Source organism: Chiloscyllium plagiosum, chromosome 20 (assembly GCF_004010195.1).
Source record: "Chiloscyllium plagiosum isolate BGI_BamShark_2017 chromosome 20, ASM401019v2, whole genome shotgun sequence".
Taxonomy (NCBI): Eukaryota; Metazoa; Chordata; class Chondrichthyes; order Orectolobiformes; family Hemiscylliidae; genus Chiloscyllium; species Chiloscyllium plagiosum.
The window spans coordinates 27,140,718-27,166,718 of NC_057729.1; the positions used below are offsets into that span (position 1 = coordinate 27,140,718).

The 26,001-nt window shown below is 37.3% G+C and overlaps 1 protein-coding gene across 9 annotated transcripts in view; it reads right to left on the minus strand.

Moving 5' to 3' along the window:
• Window positions 1–3,212: 3,212 nt before the first annotated feature.
• The window catches only part of LOC122560108 (extracellular sulfatase Sulf-2-like), a 303,645-nt gene continuing 280,856 nt past the window's right edge, over window positions 3,213–26,001 (minus strand). For 8 of the 9 annotated variants that reach the window (XM_043710351.1, XM_043710353.1, XM_043710348.1 and 5 more), the window contains 6 exons: window positions 19,101–19,273; window positions 17,930–18,072; window positions 16,477–16,600; window positions 15,044–15,077; window positions 10,984–11,037; window positions 3,213–6,510 (listed from right to left, as the gene is read on the minus strand). In XM_043710351.1, the coding sequence (XP_043566286.1) occupies window positions 6,480–6,510; window positions 10,984–11,037; window positions 15,044–15,077; window positions 16,477–16,600; window positions 17,930–18,072; window positions 19,101–19,273 (559 nt within the window). In that variant the 3' untranslated portion in view covers window positions 3,213–6,479. The remainder of the gene's footprint in view (window positions 6,511–10,983; window positions 11,038–15,043; window positions 15,078–16,476; window positions 16,601–17,929; window positions 18,073–19,100; window positions 19,274–26,001) is intronic. The other variant, XM_043710355.1, reaches the window with a different exon arrangement.

Genomic DNA, 26,001 nt, shown 5'->3' on the forward strand with positions numbered 1-26,001 from the left:
CAGAGTGAAAAGCAATACTTCACTCTGGTTGGGTGTTTAGAGAAAAAAATTGCTGGGATAAGGGGTCACATCTTTCTTTTTGCTGTTTATGGTAAGATCTCTCCAAATTGTGATATCGCTCTATTTTCTTCTTTGTATAATAAACTTATGTTATTTTGTTAAAAGTAAATTGAATGTATTTACACAAAGCTGCGAATGACTGATCACCATCATGGTCAAATTGTGAAAATAAGACTTATGATCCCCTACACCTCTCTGTGATCTGACCTCTCCAGTTTTACCATCAGCTGGGATCATAACATCCTTTTGTGAAGGAATCCAGCCATAACACAATGTTACAAGGGATTATAGTAGATTTACAGAATGCTTCTTCAATAAATTATGGATCACACACTAAATACATTATGAACCTATACCATCATCCTTTGTGCAAAGGAAATAATCAAAATCAAATGCAAATCAAATGAAAAAAATAGATCCAAAGATACATACATTACACATACATCCTCTAACACAACACTAAAACAATGTAATATTTGAAAAACAGAAACTTGCTTTGATTTTTTCTGAGAAACAGGAACTCATTAAAAGTGCTGATAACCCAGACATAGCAACAAGTCACAGTGAAATCGAAGAATGCAGCAAAATCAAACTGTCAAATTAGATCTGATAATTTAATTCTAACAAGGAAGTTACCAGTATTTGCATCTCTCAGCATCCTGAAGGATGTTTACTGAGATGGAGGATTTCTTTTTCACTAACATGTTTCCCCTATGATATAAAAAGAGAGAATTCAGTGAAATTTTAGATTCGCTGAAATATCTCTCTCAACAAATGTACTACTGCTGCCATACAACAATGACTGGTCTTCCTTTAATCAGCTTCTAGATATCTCACTAGTTTCTGTAGCTTTCTAGTGGGGGATTAAAGTTAAATGGTGTTCTAAATATTGATAGATACCTTAAATAATATCAATATTAAATAATAATTAATAAAACTCAGATTCTCCCATTCGAAATAGGGTTATACATTCTCTCCATAAAGGCAATAATGCTGTGATTTAATTTAGAATTAAAAGGAAGACAATGTTCAATTCTTTAATAAAATATACATGATATATTGTCTACACATTTTTCTGAATTTAAAACTCAAGATGCCGTTTCCAAACACACAACACTGGATAGGTAGATTGTTAAGATGATACATCCACACGGTTACAGATCTCCAGCTTGTAATAACCTGGTTAAAAGTTGTTTAAAAGGGGAGGTGAGGGGACAGTAATATTTTCAGCTGGTTCTTTACCTTCAGGGGGAGTTAGCTCACCTCTTCAGATCCATGCATGCATCTGTAAGATCAGTCTTTCTCAAATTAAGTGAGAGGGATCATTCAAGAAGTATACCTGTTTCAAAATAGTCCCAAAAAGGAGTTAAGATTATAATGCACTTCACCTAAAATCTCTTCATAATTTTATGTTTGTAAACTTCCTAACTTTATCCTCATTAGCATTTTATTTGACTTCTATTTATAATTCTCACACAAGTTGACTATAAACACAGATACAATGAATTAATTTAAGTCTGCAGTTCTGATTTAAAATCTACTGTGAAACTGATTGGACTATACATTTGGTCTTCAGGATCAGGATAGTCACAGATAGAAATGCTGGAAAAATATTCTTAAAATGTGTTTGCATCAGTAATTCTAAATCTTCAAACCCATTCCTGACAACACAAGTGCTGACAAAAAGCTTCCTGCAAGTAGAGTTAGATTACATCTACACATCTTGGTCTATCATATTTTTAAAAAAAGTCAACAACATGCTCTTCACTGTTAAATAATTTTAGTTGATTTGCAATCTCTAGGTTCCAAAGTTCTTAGCAGCAATCTCTTTTTGCCTGTTAAATAACATGTTTGCAGAACATAGATTTTAAAAGCATCTTGATCAAAGTTTCATCTCCTTCCTCACTATTCTCTCCTTATCAACTCTTTCAGGTAGTATCACTATTCTCACTTCTACTCATTATCATTGCCTATCCTGTTCTGTATCTTTATTTCATTCTTTCCCAGGAAAGAAAAACCACTGCACCCTTTAGTTCTCTATAGTCTTGTTGTCCTTAAAATGATTTGTTATTTACCAAAATAAACATATAAAGCTAAGATGCGCATCAATTGATGTTGTTACTTTGCAGAGACTTATAGGCTCTAGCACTTTCTGATTTGGATGCAATCTATACTCTGACAACTACTACCCCCCCTAAGTTTATAAACAATTTGTACTTGAAATTAATTGACCTTTTATATAGTTGATGAGTCTTGTGATAATTACACATGGAATACCTGTGAAACCTAGCAGAAACTCTGCACCATAGGATAGAATAGATCAAATGATGCTTTGGATCATGATAACACACTATTTAAATGCCTTATTCACAGGAACAGATTTCAAAACTTTAGATTCCTTAATAAAGTTTATGGCACAAATCAAGTAAATAATTGAGTCGGCAATAATTTATTTTATGTTATTGGTCATTGTTTATTCTTTAAATCTAATACCTTAAAATGTATTTTGTGGAAAATAATGTTAGTTTCCACAAAAAGAAACTTGGCCAATGATGTCCATTCTGCGCACAAATTTTGGTGTAACATGTTTGCATTTGATTTCTTTTGCAGGGCTGAAATTATTAATGTTACTGAAACCATCATTTTACTGGTTGAAGTGTTTATCTCATTCAGGTAGCATACAGAACCACTACAATTAAGTACAGCAGAGAGGTGTTGAGTGGGCATTACACATGAAGGAGATAGGTAGACCAAGTCACTGAGACAAATGAAAACATTAATAATACTTGAGTTGAAAGTGGAAACTTTAACCAAATATTGCATCCTTGAGATTCAAGGGCTTATGCCCAAAGATGCTGTGCTAAGATGACTTGTCACTGGTTCTGAATGCCTGTCTGCCTGCTGCACATTCCCCCACTTTGTAACTGAGCATTGGGGTTTGTCTCTTGGGCTCAATATTTCAACCTTCAATCTTATAAGTGTTGCAGTCCTCTGCATCAGGCAAGAAGCAGCACATGGCAATTTTTTAAAAAAGCTTAAGAGTATGAAGAACCAAGAAATATTTTGGGGTTATTCACATCTCTCTAATCTACTTTGGGACAGTTCGCACTGTAAATGTACAGAAAATCAGTTTATAAAAAGAGTACATGACATTCAAGATACACAGAACACAGTAACTGTTTAATCCTCAGGAATTAATATTAAGGAGGAATAACAAGGAATACAGAACAAGGAAGCAGAAAAATAATCGTTTAAAAAATCTATTCAAATTGATCTAGAATTTGTCCTTAATCTTAATTGTGTTGATCACCACACAAATACAGAGTCTTAACAAACAGAAGGTACTGGAATACTGTGAACAGAAATACATTTTAAGACTTGAATTCTTAAAGGCTATAGACAAATATTTCTTGAACACAGTAAAATTTTAATAACATCATTAACAAAGGTTTCAGTTTTATAGCTGCTATCTGTAATAGGTCTTGATTTTATCAGTGCTAAAGTGACAGTCAATTTTAACCCTATGGCAGGAAAATTACAGTTACAAATCAAATGTTCAATTGTTGGTTGAAATATTTATAAGAATTAATACATCATTAATACATAAGCTTAGCCAGACAAATACTTGTAATGACATCAATCAATTTGCAACAACCTTCCTCAAAAATCATTTTGCATCCATTAAAAAAGTCAAGAGATAAATGTTTGTAATATATCATAGAGTAAATTCAGCAATCCCTGTTCAACGGGGACCAACATATATAGGCACTGTGGGTTGGAGGGCTACAATATTTTAGCTCCACACTTCACCCTTGCTCTTTCAAAGGTCATGTTATAGATCAGAGCAGGGATTATTCAATTTACTCTTAAACCATTAATTTATAATGTATCCCAGTAGAAACAATTCAAATTACTTATTTTTAAAAATCTCAAACAACTCTACCATTAGTGCTCTAACTAGATACATGATAAAAAGAAAGTAACTCTTTACAGTCTGGACTGATCAGCCATTTGGAATAACATTTCCTCATACAATACATATCTGAAAATGTTCTTCGGAAAGAATCAAGTATTTCACTTTGAAGTAAACAAGTTGTAAAGCAGATCATAAACAGTTTTGTTTGTATTCCCATTTAGAAAGAATCATAAAACAACTTTTATTCTAGTTTTCTAGAATAGATTTTACATTCTTCATCATTAGAGCATTTTATTTTTGGCAGACAGACCATCATATTTAGCTTGACCAAATTTCATATCGACCTGATATTTACCTCAGATTAAGTTGCAAATCTCAAACATAAGTTGTTTTACTCAAAAGTAAAATACTGCAGAGATGGAATTCTGAAATAAAAGCAGAATATACAGAAAATACTCAGCCAGCCTGGCAGAGTCTGTGGAGAAATCAACAGAGTTAATTTTTCATGTCTGACTTTTCATCAGAACTGGTAACGGTTGGAAATATAAAAGATTTTGAGCAAGGAAAAGGAGAGATGCTGGAGAAGATAATAAATGGAAGGGTGTGTTGATTTCAACAGACTGAATTGCTAAATTGCTCGGTTGAAAAATGAATAGGTGACATTGTGTTTAGCTTCACTGGAACACTACAAGGAAGCCAAGAATAGGTTGGTCAGATTGGAAGCAAGATGGCGAATTTAAACAACAGGAGGCCAAGGTCCAGGCCAAGCTTATGGACTAAATGCATATGTCCCCATAAAGTGGTCACCCTCTCTATGCTTGGATTTCCAAATGGGTAAGTGCCCACACTATGAAAATTAATACAGTATTCTTGACTGAAAGTGCAAATAAAACTCTTTAATTTGGGAAGAGAACTTGAGGCCTAAGACATTAAGGAGGTTAGTGGTAAAAAAAACAATTGTTGCATCTCCTGTGCTTGTGTGAATAAGTGCTGCTGGAAGGAGAGTGGTGCTTGGCTCTGACTGAGGATTAAACTTGGACATCACAAAAGAAATTGCTCCTTTGGATTGTTGAAAGAGGAGGAGGAAAGGGGTTTTCTTGCGGCAGCAGGACTGAAGTGGCAGAAGAGGCAGAGAATGATCCAGTAAAAATGGCAGCTGCTTGGCTGGATGGTGGGAATAATGGCAGCCGTATTGAGATTCTTGGGAGGGAAGAGACTATTGAAAAACAAAATCGTTTAAAACAGAAATGGACATGGTGGAGGATTCTACCAATGCTGGTGGAGGAGAAATGGAGAAGGGCAACAAATCTTTAATTGAGGAAAAAGAAAACATATCAGAAATGTCAGTATAGAAGATTGTATCATTGCAACAGATGCAAATTATTTTATTACACAATTAAGGATTTATTTTTAAACTCATCTTGTTATTCTGAAATTTAGCCAATTTTAAAGATGTGGTTTCAGATGCTATTTCAGTAAGTTGAAAATCAGTTTCAATCGGTCGAATTCATGAATTTGAACAAATCAGTATGAAACAAGATTTTAAAATGCATCAATAGTTCGTCAATCAAATGGTGCAGTTTTAAAGATGAGGTTTTTTTTCTGATATTATTGTATGTAGCTAGGCATTCCAGTTTGCATTGACTTAGCTTCTAAATCACTAATAAACTTCATTGATGGGTGTAAAAGTTGTAAGTATTTACAAGATAGAATTCTAAGTAATATACAGAAGCTGGTCTTTCTAAATGTGCATCTCAAAGCTGTTTAGAAATAATGACGGCAGAGGCTGAACAAATATGCAAGTCCTCAAACGAAGCAGATTTCTCAAATTGGGACTGACAGTTGATAAAACTATTATTAACAATTTGAATATTCACTTCCTTTTCACTTCAAACAAATCTTTATTCTAGAAGGTCTTCACCAAACAATTCATCCCTTCCATTTTCATGCTCATACATTTATTTCCCTTGTATTGATTTTGACCACTGTCCCAGTCTTACAAAATTTCCTTCACCTCACTTTATTTTCCAAAATCATTGGCAGTGGTTGATTCTTGCACGATTCTTTATCGACAAACTTATAGCCATATTGATAATGGAAATGTCTTGTAATCAAGGTGCTTCACCAAAAAAAAAAATTGCACCTTGCTCCTTTGCTCCTGCAGAATCAGCCAGTTCCTGTAAGTCAAGTGAGCTGCATTCCAAAATGATGGCTTTGAACAAAATGAGGCATTACTTTGAGTTATAGCAGATAGTCTAGCAACCAGTGGAAGAAGCATTCCACCTTCATTTACATAAGTGATCCTCGATAGTTTACTTATCTATTCAAATTCCCCAACAGTGCAAACATTCTACCTACATCAGCCCCCTTAGTTTATTCAGTCTTCAAGGCTAAAATTGAAATTCAGTTGATAAAGGTATAGGCTTTCACCCTGTCTGTATAAAGTTTCAAGTTGTTGCCAGTTGATGCTGCTGAAGGAATCAGCTTTTTTTTTCCCAAGAGTCTATCCTTCCCAGCCTTCCCAAAGTTGTCCTCTGAAATTAAACACAAGAACAGGCTCAAAAAAAATGTACAGCTGGGTTTTAACACATGTTAATGTACAAAAGAATTGCCAAGTTGGTGCTGACAACATCTCGAGACAGAATATATCACAAAGTCCAGTAAAGTAAAGGGTTGTTGTAATGGATGAAGGAAAGATGGTTTACGTTAGGACACAATGGCCATGAAACTCCAATTGGGGAGGGGAACCCTATTTCCAACCCCGATCAGAGAAAAAGCACTTATTTATAGTTTGATGACTTCTACACTGGAAATTCCTGGAGAAGAGCCTTCTGTTAAGAAACAATGGAATCCTTTCTGGGAATCATCATAGCCAGCAGCGGAGAACATTAGCATGGAAACTTTGTCCCATTTTACAGCAGTCTGAGAGCAGTATTCCATGTCTAAATGTCCGGCAATACAGCTACTGTGAAAGGGTAGGATGGCAAAGAAAAGGTGGGTGTGGAGTAAAGTGCCAAATACATGAGAGGTGGGTTAGGGGTTATATACGTGAATGAGTGCTTAGGGTAGATCAAGAGATTAGGTCAGAGTGAGAAGGCTATTGGATTTGGAGGAGGGTGGTCTGATCAAGATATTGAATCAGCGTGGGGGGGGGGGCAGAGAGGGGGAAGATGCGGTGGCAGTTTTGTGTGTCAGATCAGAGTACATGGGTGTCATGTTGGATTTGTCAGATCTTTGGGCAGGTGGTATGTGTGCATCCATGTCTGGGTCAGGATTCAATTTAATAATCACCCAGGAATTACAGTAGATTTTTAACCCTCCAATATTTCTCGTGTAAGTACCAACTGAACCAAAGCGGACATAAAATATACAAACAACTTGGCATTAGTTGAGGCTAATAGTAATGTCATATGGAATAATTGTGTTATTGACTTCCATTAGTTGGCGAAGTATGGATAGAACATAAACATGTGGATTGGTTTGGCAGTTTCTTCCCATTCTAAAGAAAAATATATTGCTTACTTTTAAAATGCACTGCACTTTATTTTTGTCTATTCTAATTCATGAAGACAGCACATTGTACAAATCATTTACATTGAACATAGAACAGTGCAGCACAGGCCACTCAGCCCACATGTCTGTGCTGACAATGATGTCATTCTAAACTAATTCCATCTGCCAGCCAATGGTCCATATCCTTCTAATCCCTATCTGTTCATGTACCTGTCTGAATTCCTCTTAAACTCTGTTAATGTATCTACTTCTAGCACCTCCACTGCAGCATGTTCCAGGCACCTACCACCCTCGGTGTAAAAAAACTTTCCTTGCATATCTCCCTTGAAACTTTTCCCCTCTCACATTAAACTTATGATCCCTAGTATTTGACATTGCTAGTGTTAAGCTATAGGTTTCATGCTTACCTTACCCTGAGGAACATAATGCACAATTCTACTTAAAAGATTGACAATTACAAACAAGCATCAAAAGAACAAAGACAAGAATCCTAAACATGCCCCTCAATTGCTCCTATAATTTCCGGTAGCCCATTTTTTACATTCTAACATTTCACAATAGGAGTAGAGGTCCATCTTATGGCCAAGAAAAAAATACATATGAATATCCATAGGTACAGGGCATATGATCTATCAAGCCTGTTCCACTAAATAATAGAATTGTTCTTGACCTTTGGATCCAATTCTACTCTCCTGTCTGCTCTCTATATACCCTGATTCTCAGAGACCAAAAATGTATCTATTCCAATCATAAATGTGTTCAAAGATGAAGCATCGACAACCCTCATGGATATCACATAATAGCGGTAACCAAAGCAGCACTGATAATAGGATGATAAGTTAGCCACTATTTTCAGATTACCACAGACCTGCTTCTGCCATGTTGCAGGCTTCAGAATTTATCCCAATATGGGAGAACTCAGAATGAGAAAAACAGTGCAAGTAAATTAATCAAAGCTTAACTGTTTTTCAGCAGCCTCTAGTGATCCCTAAGAACCATGGATTAGGCTGCTGCAAACCCTGACAAACTGAGTATGTATACTCTTCAGTTTTTGTCTAATTTGATATCAGGCTCTTTCTACAGAGTATAATTGGTACTGCCCAGGGGCTTCTCATCTGTTCTAAGCAGGTATCTCAGGTATTTGGGGGCCATTGGAAATTTCTTTGCCAGAGATAATGTCATGCATTTCCCAAAAAATTAGCTTAATCACCTCCTCCAAGCTAAATTAGTTACATCCTAAAAATAAAAAAAATGCAAGACAACCAAAACAATGGAGGTGTATCAAGTGTAAATATGAAAGATGGTTAGTAAACGTTGCTACACCAACAGCACTTCAAATAAAAAAAAAACAAACTCACAAACTTTATAAATGCATGCAGTATTTTAGCAGGCTAATCCAGAAGAAGAGAAATAAAGAATGTTTTGAGTTCTGCTTCACTGAGAAATCAGTACTGGTGAAAAGAAAGGTAAAAGATAATTGTTAGGTTTATGGAATCAGAGTGAAACAGTTACTACACATTCTACAGTACAATGTAAATCAGTGTAGTTTTGCTTTGAAAACAATGTTTAATCTGATAAAAATTCTTGCATGCCGCTTTACACTTCCAGTTAGATTTCAATGCCAGCTAAGTTTAAAAAAAAAATTCTAGTCCGAGGGACTAAAAGGTTTTGGTGGCCCTCCATATATAGAACATAAAACAGTACAGAACAGGAACAGGCTCTTTGACCTACCATGTCAGGTCAACCAACATGCCATCCTAAATTAATCCCATCTGCCCGCATATGGCCCATATTGCTCGATCTTCTGTCTGTTCATGTATCTGTCAATATGCTCCCTTAAAACATTGCTACCATATCTGCTTCTACCACCTTCTCTGGCAGTGCATTCCAAGCACCCTACTCTGTGCAAAAAACCTTGCCTCGCATCTTAATCCCACGTCCCCTAACATTTGTCATTTCCACCTTTGGAAAAAAAAGTCTGATTATGCACTCCATCCATGCCAGTCATAATTTTATACCCTTCGATCAGGTTACCCCTCACTTTACATTTTATGCAAAATGCAATTGACTGTCTTGCAATGTCAGCCATCAAAACAAATGTATAGTGAAATGGATAAAGAGAAAGCATTTATAGACATAAACATTTATAACCAAAAAACAAATTGTATCACAGTATATCAGTGGGAACTGACCTAACAACTGGATGCAGTTTTTCTGTATAGTGGTAAGTTTACCAGGCTGGGCCTCATATGCCTGTGCAATAATCATAATTACTACAGTGTAAAACTTTCTCTGATATTCCATGGGTAACGTTTAACGATGGATGATATTATTTGGAAATGAAAAAAACAGATTTAATCAAATCTACCTAATCACACCTCATTGAATTACTCCTGGCTGAAACGGACTTCCATTGTTAACATACCTCTCAACATCTATTTGTGCCGTTAACTCTGATTAAACAGTTTCCAGCTGACTTTCCATCTTCCATCTGTAACCAGTTTGACTAGACCATCCACCTTTGTTTCCACATCCCAATATTTTAATAACTAATAAATGAATTTGCCCACAGACTGACAACAAAAAAGAAACATTTTGTGGGCTGTGTGTCATTTATTTCTGAGACAAATTTTGAATTCATGGATTTTAAAAAGTACAGATTTAATAGCTGGATGCAGTTTTTCCTATATTATGGAAATTACAGGATAAAGTTGGAAGCTGACTTACACTTCCCCAAAATACTAGCACACATTTCCTCAATAATGACAGATTCTACTTCCTTCTAATACAGCTCGATCCTATTGTCCTAAACTTCATAGTTTTTCTGATCTTCTGTTCTGATAATTCAGACTCTACAAGCTGACTTTGAAATTCCCTGACTTGTCACTGTGCTTGTCCTCATTTCTCATCATTCCTCCCAAAATGTTTCCCCCCTGCAGTAGAAAGCTGGACCCCATTGCATCTATATCTTCGCTGAAGTTCAGGTGTGCCTGGTGGACATTTCCTCACTCCGAATAGGGCGAGTGGCTTAACATTGTTTTGAATGGCTCTAATCACTTCCATTCTACTTCCTGCTAGCTTTTTTTTTTAAATTGGTAGCTGTTTATGGTCTATTATAATTGATCATCAGTAGGTTTTCTATCTAGTCAGTTATAAATATGTCACTGCTTGACAAAAGTAGGAATTGAACAAATCAAATGCAACTGTGATGCTTTCAATTTCAGCACTTCTAAGTTTGACAGATGCTAAGGACTATATTTAAATAGATAAATCAATTCATGTGTAAGTAACTGTTTCTTTGAATGGTCTGTACGAGAACATATTTTATATTTCAGTAAATCTCAAAGTTTTATTAATTTGATTAAAAGAGAGAGAAGGTGTTGCATTAGTCCATGCTGATATCAGGCTTTGCATGCAAAAGAAAAAATAGCAAGCAATTGTTGAAGCAGCAGGGCTGTAGACAAATCTGTTGGAATATTATTCACACAACTCACAAGGACTTGGTGTTTGGTCTCTTCGTTTTGGGCCATTTCCGGCGCTGATATTGCCTAGTATTTAAGCAGCAAAGACAAAGCAAAGCTTAGCATCTCAAAGCATAAACTGAAAAAGGTGAACCGTCAAAGTTGTTGTGATAATATAGCCTTCTTGGTGATACCCCAGACTTGAGATATTAACTTCCATTCAAGATCTTGATGCAAATTCAACTCTCAGATAAATAACGAATAGAGTAAAAGCACTTTAAAAATAGAATACTTTCCATACTTACCAATATTTGGCTTTACCTAATGTCTTATCATATCATGTAACCTCAGTTTGATAATTCCATGTTTTATGCATAAAGGACGCTTGCAAATCTGAGATGGAGGCATGTTGGAAAACAAGTTCTGTGGGGCAGAGGTGCTTCTTTCAAGAAATAAAATAACCCCAAACTTACACTTGTTGGTACAGACGCATTGTTAGTCAATAAGATAAATTAGTTAGTACATTTTCAAAATAGATACAGCAAAGCATACACATTGTAAATTTTTAAAATTATCTAAGCAAAATATTAATAAAGTACTCATATCATTTGTATTGCATCATCTAAAAATTTGTTTTAAGAGACCTGTATAATGTTGATTACAATGGAAGGCCAACAGTTAATTAGTTTGGACGTCATTCCATAATAAATCAACTTTGCATGCAATGTCCAATTTTGGGAATGAACTTGATTCTGTTCTGCAACAGATATCCTTACAAATTTAAAACTATGACCCTCAATATTTTCTTTTACATTTAACAAAAGTTAGGGGCTGGAGCAAGTCTGAAGTGTTTAATGTGCTTTTGTTTGCTTCTTATTCGGAAGATTTATATTTTGCTTACAGTTATCTGTTCCAGTATTAGTTTGCAAAGAATATGTTCAAAATTAACACGTGTAAAGTAGAATTTTTTTCCTAAAATTTAATCCTTTCAATTTTGAATTAAAAGAAACTGATCCACTTCATGGATCTTTAATCTGCACAGCAGATTAAAATAATTAGAACAAATATTGGCAAAAAAAACCTGAAAGGGTGAGATAAATTGAGAAGCAGGGTTAAAGAATAGAATGAACTGTCCCTGATTTTTAGGGCATTTGTTTCAGATAGAGAGGTAGGAGGAGATAATGTCTCAGAGAATATTATTTCTATCCCTGTGTTCTTCTTTTCTTGAAGATTGGAGGCACCTGTCACGTATATACAGATCTCTTTCTAATGTTGTGCAATAAGAATGTAATTATAGGTGGAGAGTATATGTTTAAAGGGGACAGATTAAATTAGGTATCGAGATAGAGTCAACAAAAAGGGATATGGTGTTCAAAGATTGGCAAACCGAGACTGAGGGTCAGCTTCCCACACCAATGTGCAAACGCCATAAGAGACTCGGGAGGAAGAGTAATGCAGATAACTCAGATCTTACTAGAACCAGGTGAACAGGCCTGGCGAGATGGGTCGCTGTTCTGGGGCAGCTTTGTGCCTGAACTAAGAATATGTAGTTTATGACTCCTTTGCTCCTTAGACAATCCTTGGGACTGAGGATGACCTCCTACTCAGCAGTTGTTAGTCAAGGTGGATAAGCAATTTGATCTGTAGGCTGCCAAAGATGGGACAGGTGAGTGGGATGCTTGGATTTTCATATGCTTTTTCCACTGCTTCTATTTGGCCTCCCATGGATTTGTTGGAGATGCTAAATTTGGTTAGCACCTTCATAGACGCTTCTTCATTAGTTTGAGTTGTCCTAGGCAGAGATTATCTCGCGTTGGTGAGGAGATTGCTTATTTTCTGGGAGTCTTTGAAATTATCAAAATGTTTCCTTTACCTTCCTAATAACTGCTTGTCGCGATGAAGCCCTGAGTATAGAACATGTTTTAGGAAGTTTGTGCCAGACATGGAAACAACATGGTTCACCCAATGTAGCTAACTAGTATCTCAATGCTGAGGATATTGGCTTGAGAGAGGATATTGATATTGGAGTGCTTAGCCAGTTATTAAATTTGAAGGAGTTGGAGAGACATCACTGATGATACTTCTCCAAGGATTTGAGGCATTTGCTGAGCACATCCATGTCTTTGATGCACACAGACGGACAGATAACACTGCGGTCCTGTAGACCATGAATGTGATGCCAGTTTAAGATTTTTATCACCAAAGACACTCTTTTTCAGACAGCTAAAGGCTACACTGGCAGTGCAGAATTACAGATGGAATTCTCATTGAAGGGCTCCAGAGATATGAGAAATTATCCACTATATCCAATGGCCCACTGTCATTTCTGAGTGTGAAGGAGCTGTGTTGGGAGATGGGAGAAGGCTGGTAGATGATCTTTGTCTTCTGAATGACTTCTGAATTTCTACAATAATCTTCCTTGAATACATTGCTGATGGTGTGGAGCATGGCCTCTTCAGTGTATACGATTTACATAACAGTGAAATTACAGATAACTAGGCGTGTGTACAATACGTAAATGACCAGTGGGTCAGATGGCATCATGCTTAATGCAACTAACTCATATCAGCTAGATTAGAAAGCATGATTAGAGATATTTGTGGACAAAAACTTGCCAAATCCATATGATATTCTTCTTTTATTTTAATGGAGGTACTAGGCCAGGTTTAAAATAGTGAACAGAAAAATAGTGCATTAAATGTTTCCCAGCTGAATTCAATAAACATTTTTCACCTTGTGGTAATGAAAATCTCAAGATTAACTGACAGGAAATTATTTTGAAGGGTGAAAAATGCGTTATCAGTTTCCAATTATCATGGTCAACATTTTAATCTCCAACACTAGCAGAAATTATTACAAATGACACAAAGTGGAGGGAACATTAAATTTTATTGACCTGCCAGTGCAGGGAGCAGTGGAGTTCAAAAAACCTGGAAATCCAGGGAGATCTGGATTATTTTGCACATTGTTGGATTTTTACCCAAGGCTTTATAAACACTGGATCAGAGGCCAATGACATGACACTGTGGACTTTTCAGAAGGGAATCAGAGGCGTGGGAGCAGAGCAAAGTGGAGACTGGGCTGCTTGATGGAAAGTGGAGGCTTTGGTAGATTAGAGGCTTACGTAGTTAAGGAGAATGGAGGTTAATTGGGAAGATTAGTGACCTGGGGACACAAGAGATTGACCACATTCCCCAGGCCTTCAAAAGGTCGTTAGGTGGATTCAGTAACCTCGAGTCAATGGCCTGGGAGAAGTGGAATCTGAGACCTCAGTGGGGATGTTTGAGGCAGATTGACGGGATTTGAAATGGTGTCTAATTTTGTGGGTTGATGAGATGGATATGCTGGGCCCAACAGATAAGTTGAAAGGTACCTAGCTTCTGATGCCACAGTCCCTTACTTGAATTTAACTGATAGATGTTCTCCAGACTAGGGAAACATGGCTATCAAGAATTACATTTTAAATAGCAAACTGAAATAAGACATAGATTAGATTAGATTAGATTAGATTAGATTACTTACAGTGTGGAAACAGGCCCTTCGGCCCAACAAGTCCACACCGACCCGCCGAAGCGCAACCCACCCATACCCCTACATTTACCCCTTATTACCTAACACTAAGGGCAATTTAGTATGGCCAATTCACCTGACCCTGCACATCTTTGGATGGTGGGAGGAAACCGGAGCACCCGGAGGAAACCCACGCAGACACGGGGAGAACGTGCAAACTCCACACAGTCAGTCGCCTGAGTCGGGAACTGAACCCGGGTCTCTGGCGCTGTGAGGCAGCAGTGCTAACCACTGTGCCACCGTGCCGCCCACTACATAGATCTCACTGCAACATTAAAAGTGCAAACCACATCGTAGGAGTAGGCTGGTTGCCCATTTTCCATTTTGAATTCAATTCAAATTAAAAGTAGAACTGGAGTAGGGATTCAGATTTTAATACTCTTGTCGCCCGATGGAGTGGTGGCTTAAAGTCTCCTCAAATACTATAATATTGATTGGAAACAGGTAGAAATGTTCCATAGTAAAACAAAAAATCAAAGCTCCATTAGGTGAGAGGAAATAAGATTTATTTTTTTAAAATTACCTGTATTGATTAAACTTTTCTTCATCTTTTCCTCCTAGACAGGGAAGAAACAAGTTTTGTAGAACAATTAGGAGATCAGTAGGCAGATTTAAATTAAAGTTAAGTAGTTACATTTTTGGTCATGTAGGATGGGTGCAAACAATCATGTTTGACAACAGTAGCACAGAGAGATTGAGGGTATGGCCTGCTCACTCCCTCAGAAAGGCCAGTTGCCATCAGGACTGGAACAAGCCCACCCTGTAACACATTGGCATAAACTGGCCGAGAATTTGACCTTTACCCCTCAGTATGAGAATGCCCCACCCTCAGGTACTGCTGTCCAATCAAATGGTGTTCACTAGTAGGTACTGCCAGGGTTGTAAGGGGCACACTGGAAAATCACTACTGCCTCAGAAAAGTAAATTCCAAGGTTTTAGGGAACGAAGAGATTGTACAATGCAGGGAAATGGCTTGGGGGGGCTTGGGGATTACACAGAACATGAAGTGCAGTGAGTGGGGTTGGGTGATATCTTGGGGTGAGGTCAGGGGGTTGAAAATTGCTGATGCATGCAGGGTATCCCTGAATGAGAAACCCCACTTTCTTACTGCTCTTTTCCAACTAGGCTGTAAAATAAAAAATTGACCTGCCCACTCCCATTTGACTGCCCATGTCAGCTACATTATGGAGTGTGTAGGATCGTATCCAGGTCAATAAGCCTGGTAGAATGCTTTTGTTTCCTTTATTTCCTTATTTAAATATGCAAAAAGGGCTGCCAATTCCAACACATCTAGTGTACTGTGGAGGCTAGTTCAGGAACAGATATGAAGGCATCAGACTTCATATGAAGCCAGCTGGCATAGGCTAATTACCTTCCATCCACCAAAAACATGCCCAACTAACGAGAGAGAAATCCAGCTCAAAGTAGATCATGCACATGTGCAAGAAACCAATGTTAGAAAAAACACGAATATGAGCTTGGAGTACAGATTCTTCATATACTTTCAAATTCTAGGTCCAAAGTCTTTTAGCTAGTTCATTGACATTTTACTGAGATTTATAACAAACTCTTTAGCCCTTTGACTAATTTAATCCCTGTGAAAGTTAATATTGATGGTGTATGGAAAATGAACTCCAACTGTAGTTAATTATTCTGACAGTGTCAGCCATAAATTTTAATATGGGCATTAACTTCTGAGTCACTTGTACACGTGATGCAAAAGTTAATGGCTCCCTAATGGAAATACCAAAGGTAATTTGAAATGCACCTTCAGAACAATAGTTTAACTGAATTACTAACAGCTTTTTACTTTTCCATAGTGAGATCTACAAAATACAAACTTAAAGAACATGAATAATCTTTACATGGATTTTGTTTTGCATATTGGTTACAAGATATAGCAGCAACAGTGCATGTGTTATATTCAGTCACAGGAATACTGGTAGGTATCTGTACCTGTGTTCATATTTCTGGTCCGTGGATTACACTGTTTAAAGCCGCGGCAGGTTCGTAATTCCATAAGTTGCACATGTAACTGGTTCAAAACATCTCGATCTAACGTATTCACTGCATTCACCAGCTATGAATGGAAAACAAACTTTGATTAAAAGAGAATGCTAATCATTTATGCATTAAAACAATTTAACTTGGATAACATTAACAAGAATAACACATTACGATTCCACTAACCATTACAGGACATGTACAATGCACACTGATAACTGTTTGCTTCTCTGCTTTCAAAAATTACTATTGTATTAGCTACAGTTCAGTGCCAGTGTAATTTCTCAAGATGCAGTTTGGGAGAGTTCACAGACGTGGCCTCATATTACTGAGTAAATAAAGTGTATCAGATCCCGTAACCAATTTGATTAGTTTGGTGGGAATCTATAGATAGCATCAGCTTTAATCAAAATTTGCTCTCGCAGTGTTACTCGGATTTTATTAAAAAATCTCGTGGGACCTGGGTGTTGCTGGCTGGCCAGTATTTATTGCAAACCCTGATATAATCTTGAACATCTATACCAGGTTACACTTCAGTTTTCTCTTTTCTGTTGAGAATAGCTCCAGCCTGGGATTTTTCTTAACAGGTTAAAATCACTAATTTTAACAACTGTGGTAAACGTAGTTTGCCTTTAGCCAGTAGATCCAAATCCTTTTCATAATTAGGAAATCAGAACTGTTCATTGTACAAGAAGTGTGGTTTAATCAAGGTTGTCAAACCAACTGTCCAAAGCAGACAATCAGTACCTTTAAGGACATGAGCTGATTTTCATAATTGTGCAGGAATAAGTGTTGAGGCAAGGGCCCTCTTGTGGCACAGTGGTACACTTGGACCAGGAGGCTGGATTCAAGTTCTACCTGTTCCAGAAGTGTATAATAACTTCTCTGAACAGGTCAATTGGAAAAATACATTAATTTAAAAAAAAAGGTAGAGGGGCATGATGCCACAAGTAATTTGCATTCAACCAGACTGCCATTAGTTGTGAACGGATGGAACAGCGTAATACATTAGATTCAACCTTTGTGTTATCCAGAATAGCCTGCAGAAGGCATTTGAAAATTTGCGACAGAACATCTCAAACATCACTGTGTGCTGTTGGAGGGTTTTGCTAAAAGCAGAGCACTATTAATCTTGTGTCACTTAATGGAATATCATCTTTTTCATTCAATTTTATTTCATTTCCAAGCAATTCACTGCTTGGCAACTCAGTTTCCATATCTGACTGAGCATATAACAATTACAAGTATGTAATGGAACTCATAAGTATAATCAATTTGCACAGATTTTGTTGTAACTTCTATCTTATGTAAAAATTCTAAAATTAAGCACAACGCTGGGAGGTAACTGGTATTATTTTCATTCAATGTATTGCAAAAATCCAGTGAGTTGATGATTCTTGCTTACCTGGTAAGGATCTGTGTTGAGGTCAAAGTATTCCAAGAAACCAGTGGCAAACTCACAGAACAGGAAGTTGTGGGTCTCATTGTAGGTCCTCAAACACCAGTAAGTGTTGTTATTCGCACTGGTACAAGCACAGAATGGCCCCACTAAAACAGGAGATGATTTTAATTAAAAAATAATATGTCAATGTCCAGGTGTGATGTTTGCACCCACCTTCATCGCTTTGTTGCTTCTGGTGTCTCTATGATCTCTGGATTTCAGATCACCCTGGTCAAGATCAGATTGTAGCTGCTATGAACCACTATTTTCTCATTTTCAAAAACCAAGACATTTTATTCAGCTCTTGCTAAAATCTTTGCACTTGTCATCTCATTCAAACAGAATTAAGCAGTGAGTAACCTCACCCTTCTTCAGCAAGAGCAGAATTTCAAATGCCTGTGATTTCTAATAATGAAATTGTATACTTCCAGTTCCACAATGCTATCAATCTGGCTCTACTACCATTGATGCACTTATCCACATCATTCTTAGCTTTACACTGGATATCAGGAATTCTTTTGTTGCTGGTCCCCAAGTTGTATCCCAGAGAAATTTGATTAAAACTCAATTTCCTGTATTCCACATGCCCTGATCATACTTGTCTATCAATCTCCTCTTTATTCATTTCCACTGACTCCATCTTCTTACGATCGTCACTTCACATTCACCACATATATAACCCTTCAGTACTTCATTCAATCCTACCTTCTTAATCTCCTTTAATATTATATCTTTTCTTTTAAATCTTCCAAAGTTTAGCATTCTGTAAATGAATCCATACTCTATTCCATATTCAATGGTAGAGGCATCATTTACCTTAGTATGATTATCTGACCTCATCTCTAAACCTCCTGCACCTTGCTTGTTCAGCTCCCACCTTTAGGCATTTTTATAAAGCTCACTATTTTTATTACACTATTGGTCCATTCTCCTAATGTTTTCGCTATTCTTTAGCGTCACTCTCATGCAAAACCCCTTTGAATATTTTCTCTGTTAAAAACTTCAATTAAAAAAATCAATTATTTTTCTTCTCTTATGGGATTCTCACTGCAGGTGTTCCACACAATTCTAGTTCTTGTAGGCCTGGTTATATCCAGACCAGTTTAGAATACAGTAGACTGCCCTGGGATCTTACATGTCCAGTATGGGGGTGTCTGCCAGTGCTGGTTGTCATGTGTGAAACAAGTGAGACCAGGCATACTGCATGTATCATTATTTCGCAATCTCTTCAGCATTTTTCGCAGTTTCTTCCTTTTTCTCTCATCCTTAAACATCCAAGCATTTTCATTTTTATCCTGGTTTCCTTTCCTACAGTTAGGAACAGAAAAGGGAACAACAGCTCAGCATACCTTCTGTCAAAGTGATGAGTGTATCTTTTTAAGCACCCATCAAATTCTTCCTTCAGAATTAATTTTGTTTGGTCTTTTACTTATTGAATTCAATAATCATTAAGTTAATATTTCTGGATATTCATTAGGTCTAAGAACTTAAAATAAGAGGCAGTTAACATAAAAAGGAAGCTCAAAAAGTCTTCTATTATTTTGTGAATAGTAAGCAGATGTTAGGAAGTGAGGTGGGGGATATTAGAAATTAACAGGGTCATACATATTTCAAGGAACAGGAAAAGGCCTGAATACCTAATTCATACTCTGCATTGATGCTTACAAAAAAAAATCCCACCAAAATATCAGTAGGAGTGGATGTTATGGGGATAAGTTGAAGGAGAGAAATTAGAAAGACATGGTGGGTGGTTGCTTTTCCAGATTAGACAATGGTAGACACTGGTTCAAATGATTGGTGTTATTTTCAAAACTTTCTGCCAAATCTAAAGGTGTGAAGAATATCAAGGATGATGCGATGATACCAATTGCCAGCAACAGGACAAATTCTAATAAAATGGGCAGACAAGGGAAGGTGGTGACATAGTGATAATTTCCCTGGCTGAGCAATCCAGAAAACCAGGATTCTGCGGCCATGGTTTCAAACCCCACCGTGGCAGATGGTGAACTTTGACTTCAATAAAAATCTGTAATTAAGAAGTTAGCCTAATGGCAACCATATCGATTGCCATAAAAACCCATTTGGTTCATTTTAGGAGGAGGAAATCTGCCAATGTTAACTGATCTAGCTTCCAGAAGCATAGCAATGTAACTGACTCTTAACTGCCCTCTAGGTAATTAGAGATGGGCAGTAAATGCTAGCCTCCCAATGACACCAGAACCCAAGAATGAATTTTTATTTAAGAATGGCAGTTGGTATTTAATGCAGAGTGATGAGAGTTGATACATTTTGCTATAAAGAGCAATACATATTAATGACACAGTCATTATTAAAAAATTGATGATCTAAGAAATGTATAAGTGAAAAGTAAAGTCACCATAGTCCTACTATACCATAGGGTCTGGAGACAGTAAGGACTCCTCCACTATCAGAGTTGAGGCCAAACATAAACTGGACGAACAACACATGGTATTTTGCCTGGAAGCTTACAGCTCAATGGCCTCAATATTGACTTCACCAGCTACAAAATCCCACTACCCCCAGCCATATCCCCTGTCCAGCCACCCTCCTCCTCGCTTCCCTGACCTGACTGAATCTGTAAAAGTACATATTACTATCACAGTTCTAAGATCTCTGCAATGACAGATGAACCGAGACAGGGTGTTTGTGGTTATGCTATCTGCATTGATCTTTGAAGGTAGCTGAAATTACGAGTGTGTAGTTAGCAAAGCATATGGGATCTGGAACTTCATAAATAGAGGGACAAAAGCAAAGAATTTATTCTCAATCTTTATAAAGCCCTTCTTAGTGCACAACTAAAATATTGCATCTAGTCCTGGACTTCACCTTTTAAAGGGTCACATAGTTCTTGACAGCATTGCCTGAATGGTTCTCTAGTTGAAACAATTTGAGGAAAGCTGGGTTGATCTCCTTGGAGTGATGAAGGTTGATTGGGCAGAGGCATAAAAGATTCTGACAGGTTTAGATAAGATAATCAAAGAAAATGAGTTTGATTCACTAATAGTACAATCATACGACCAAGAGTTGCAAAGGGGATGAGAAAAAGAACTTTTAGGTGCAATGAGTGATTACAACTTGGAACTCCTGGACTATAAAGGGTGACGGAAGTGGAGATAATGAAATGACTGCAAAAGGGAAATTGGTTGAAAATAAACTTCTAGGGCTACAGAGATACAGCGGGGGAATGGGATTTATTGCATTGCTCTGGAGTCAATGGAGCAGATGGCCTCCTTCAATGCTGTCATGACAATGTGATAATACAGAATTATTTGCGGGTCAGTTAGCCCAGTCAACTGGACAGCTGGTTTGCAATGTAAAATGATGCCTACAGTATGGGCTCAATTTCCACACCAGCTGAAGGAGTCTCCTTCTCTACCTCCACACCCCATGCACGAGGCATGACGACCCTTGGTTAAACCACCAACAGTCATCCCTCTCTAATGATAGTGCAGCTGTGTGGTATGAGGCAATTGATATGGAGCTGGAAAAGCACAGGTCAGACAGCATTCCAGGAGCAGGGAAATCAATGTTTCAGACCGAAACTCTTCATCAGGTCTGGGGAGAGGGAGGGGAGCAGAGATGTAAATAGAAGGTGGTGGGTGGGAAAGGTAGGTGGGATGGTGACAGGTGGATGCAGGTAGAGGGATATTGTGCTTGGTCAGTGAGAAGGGTGGAGCGGATAGGTGAGTAGAAAGGTAGATATGTTCGGTCAGGACAGGGAAGCGAGGAGGGGGTGGCGGCTGGACATGGGATGGGGCTGGGGGTAGAGGGATTTTGAAGTTGGTGAAGTCAATAGTGAGGCCATTGAGGCTGTAAGCTCCCAGGCGAAATATCAGGTGTTGTTCCTCCAGTTTATTTTTGGCCTCACTCTGACAGTGGACAAGTCCTTACTGCCTTGAGGCCCTATGGAATAGTAGGACTACGGTGATGTTACTTTTCACTTATACATTACTTAGGCCGTCAATTGTTTAATAAATTGTCGGAAACAAACAATGCTGTTATCATGCTAGATAGCACTACAACAGATGTAAAAGTGCCTGAATATGATTGACTATATTGTTTAATTTCTACCTTTTCCATAAACTTTTCTGAAAGCATTCCAATGTGATAAGCGGTTATTTTTCTGCATTATCTACAAACTGATAATTTCGCACACAACTTGTTGAAAATCTAAAAATACAAGCTAAATGTTTGGATTAGTTTAGTTCACTGTCATCAAGCAAATGTTTATGACTAATTTGTGACTCTATTCCTGGAAAACAGCTGGCAGAGTCAGCAGAGGTTTGGCAGGCTTGTGAAACTATTTTTTAATAGCATAATTGTATCATTTTTGAAAGAAATCACAATAATCATCATAATAGCATAATTGTATAATTATACATGTTTTTGCATTTAACTTTGTTGAATGGACTGTTTTACGGGATATTTCAGACATATTGAGACAGATCTTCAACTTGCCCGAGCTTAAATCTACATTTACAGAATGTTCAATTTTAAAATCTTCTCCCTTCTCCTTTGTGAAGATCAGTTCACCTTAAATGTAAGTGATTTCTCCAATCAGCAGTCATTCCTTAATCAGTTTTAGGCTTGGGAGGCATATGTAAATCACACCATTGTCAGATGGAGATTAGTCTCTTTATTTACTATCACAAATTTCATTCTCCATGATTGTGTTACTTTAAACATTCTTCATCTGAACAAAATATTGTACAAGCAGTTCTAGATCAATATTTCATAAACACATCTAAATGAAATGTTCTATTAAGTGTTAACATCCACTTTCCCTTTACAGTCAGCATACGAGAAAATGAAGTGAGGAATCAGATCCAAGGAGGTTTGGAACATTTCCACAAAATAAAGGTTGGCATTGCAAAGACCGCTGTAATTATATCGTAACACCAATTACCTTTTGTAAATGAGTTTAGTTAAAGGGTAAGTTGTCTAAAGTGAGAACAGCTTCCACCAAGCAGAGGAGATTGAAAATGTGGATGATGACTGGTTGGCCCTCCATTTCAGAAAAAGAAACAGTGAGCTCTCAGACTGTCCTGGCAGAAGGTGGAAGAGGTGAGAGATTAGATGTTCATGGTGAAGGAAAGAAAGTTAGCGTCAGGAAATTGGAAATGATAAAGTGAAAGGGAGTATATGTAGCTGGGAAGATAACTGGGGGAGGGGAGAAAAAATATCAAGACAAGACATAATCAGTTCAGTCAGGCTGGAGAGGCTGAAATAATGGGGCTATGGCTACCATAATAGCCCCGTTTGTGAAACTGGAGAAGGAGATGAAAACTGCTGTTTGGTGATGGGCAAAATACAACATTAGAGATGGTGGATGAGAGGTCTCCAGAGGAGATGAAGTTAGTGTCAGATCTGGAGAGGATGGGTTGATGATTTGGGGTAGTGTCAGGACCAGGCAGAAATGTTGGGGAGTTGCTGCTCTCACCCTGAAATTTGTCAACTACCAGCACCACACTTGTCACCAAATTCGGTAATAATGATACCCAAATGAACAGACAGCAGCAAATTCAGCAGAAGACAGATTAAAGTGAATAAAAGGAGCCAGGAAATTGAGATGTTTGATAGCATTACTGTAGAAAAAAATATATGAGATTGTAAGAGGATAAAAGATGGTGTCAAGGTGGAGGGAAAATACTTAAGGTGAATAAAAGAAAGTATAATGACTGCTCTCTCAGCAGATTAATTGGAAAACCAAAGGTAACAGATTGAAAAACTTAACAGCTCAGTTGACTTGACAGCTGCTTCATGATGCAGTGACACCAACAGTGTTGGTTCAATTCCTGCACTGACTGAGGACCATGAAGGACTCTACTTCCCCTCCCCTCACTTAAGGTGACCCTCAGGTCAAATCTCCACTACTGATCTCTCTCTAACAAAAACAACTCTATAGTCTGCTAGAACTATGGCAGTTTTAATTTTGACTTGCCATAGAAAGTTGAGTAACTAATAGTGCAAGTACCCCTTTGAAAATGTTATTCTTTTTATGATTACCAATAGCCTTCCTTGTTCAGTAAATGATCAATTAAATATTTAGAGGATCACTCCTTCAGAAGATCGATTGTCAAACATGTGAAAAAAAGATTGCCATGAAAAGTCTAAGTCTTAATCCCAGGGCAATAGCTTTGAGTTCCATATGAGGTAATGGTTTATTTTTGTCTTATGCATTTTTTAAAAATGATTTTGTTTCACAGTTAAGATTGTACAATTTTGGTTTCCAAGATTGCCTATTACCCTCATAACTGGATGTAGATGAAAAAATGTGTTTGTTTTTGTGATAGCAAAAACCTGAATGCTTACAAAAAGGTGTTGCAGCTTCTCTTCCATTCATCAATTTTAAAATGCAGGAGACAGTATTAAAAAATTGAAAATAAAACAGCATAATTCAGTAACAGAAAGCAAAAATTGCTGAAGAAACTCAGCAAGTCCAGCAGCACCTGTGGAGAGAAAGCACAGTTGACATTTTGAGTCGTGACCCTTCTTCAGAACTGGGAGCCACAGTTACAGGGCTATCTGACTTCAAACAGCCTAACGAGGCTGTTTGCATATTAGTGCATCTCTTAGCAGTAAAGCACAAATAAATGCAGCCAACATTTTTTGAGCTGAAGGAAAAGTCTAACTTTCCTGTCCCGGCACAAGATTCTCAGCTCCATCAGAATCTTGGTTAGTAACTGGACAACACAAAGTTACAGTATTTATTTCTGCTCTATGTCTTTCATGTTGGAAACACTGTTGGAAAGATGAAGTCAGGAAAACAAATTTCTATCCTCCCAATTTCTAAACTGTTTTGAATAACTGAAATGGTTGATAAAATAAAATTGTTGGATTGTTCAACAATAGGAAGAAGTGTCTTTAAAACTAAATTGTAAAGCAAAGTTTTTCAGCTAGATATAAAGAAACTAATTATTTACCCTTTACAAAGTCTAAAATGTCTGTTAGATGGCCCAAGGATTTGAAAATTCTATTTCAAAGTGCAGGGTATTTTCCAAAGTCTCTCAGAGCTTATTTGCATTCTGGTTCATGATGATGACGATACATGGCACTCTCCATCTAACAGTCATGATTTGGAGGTGCCGGTGTTGCACTGTGGTATACAAAGTTAAAAATCACACCACCAGGTTATAGTCCAACAGGTTTAATTAGAAGCACATTAGCTTTTGGAGCGTCGCTCCTTCGTCAGGTGGTAATGGACCCACCACCCACCACCTGATGAAGGAGCAGCGCTCTGAAAGCTCATGCTTCCAATTAAACCTGTTGGACTATAACCTGGTGTTGAGAGATTTTTAACTCCATCTAACAGAACAGCATACCATTTGGATATAATAAAGTTTTATTTGAAATTCAGTACCCAAAAGTGAGTATATCTCATTTTCTCGTAATTTTGCCTAGTTCTATTCCAGACTAAACTCAGTCATTAACAATAGCAAATGAAAACTTAATATGCTTGTATATTGCTTTTCTGTTTGTTATTATCCATAGTAACTATTAATTAGTGTGTTACAGAGAGCTGTTGATAGCTGTTTCTTCAATAAAGAAAATATTATTCCGCATAGTATGAAATTTAGTTTTACAACAGTTAACTTTTAGCATGTGGTGTAAGGTCACAGAAGCAATATGATACTTTGTTAGCTAAACTTTGGATGAGGATTTCAGGTTATTGTAATTAAAGTGTCAAAGCAACAAATACTCAAAGCATCAGTTTAATAATAAGGTTATATTTTCAACAAATTTGATTATGACATTTCCCCATTTAGTTGATATTTTCTAGTTGATCTGTTCAGAGATGCAGGTGGAACTCAAATTTGGGCCTCCTAGCTCAGAGGTAAAGACACTGCCACCCTGCCACAAGAGCATTCTTAAAGCCTTTGGTTGACTTATTTGAAGCACAAAACTAAAATACATGCGCTAAAACTTTCGACTCAATTGTCGATGGTAATTGGGAGAGTGATTCTCCTCAACTGAATACTGAGCAGGCACACAGTGCTTGTGAAAAGCCAGACAAG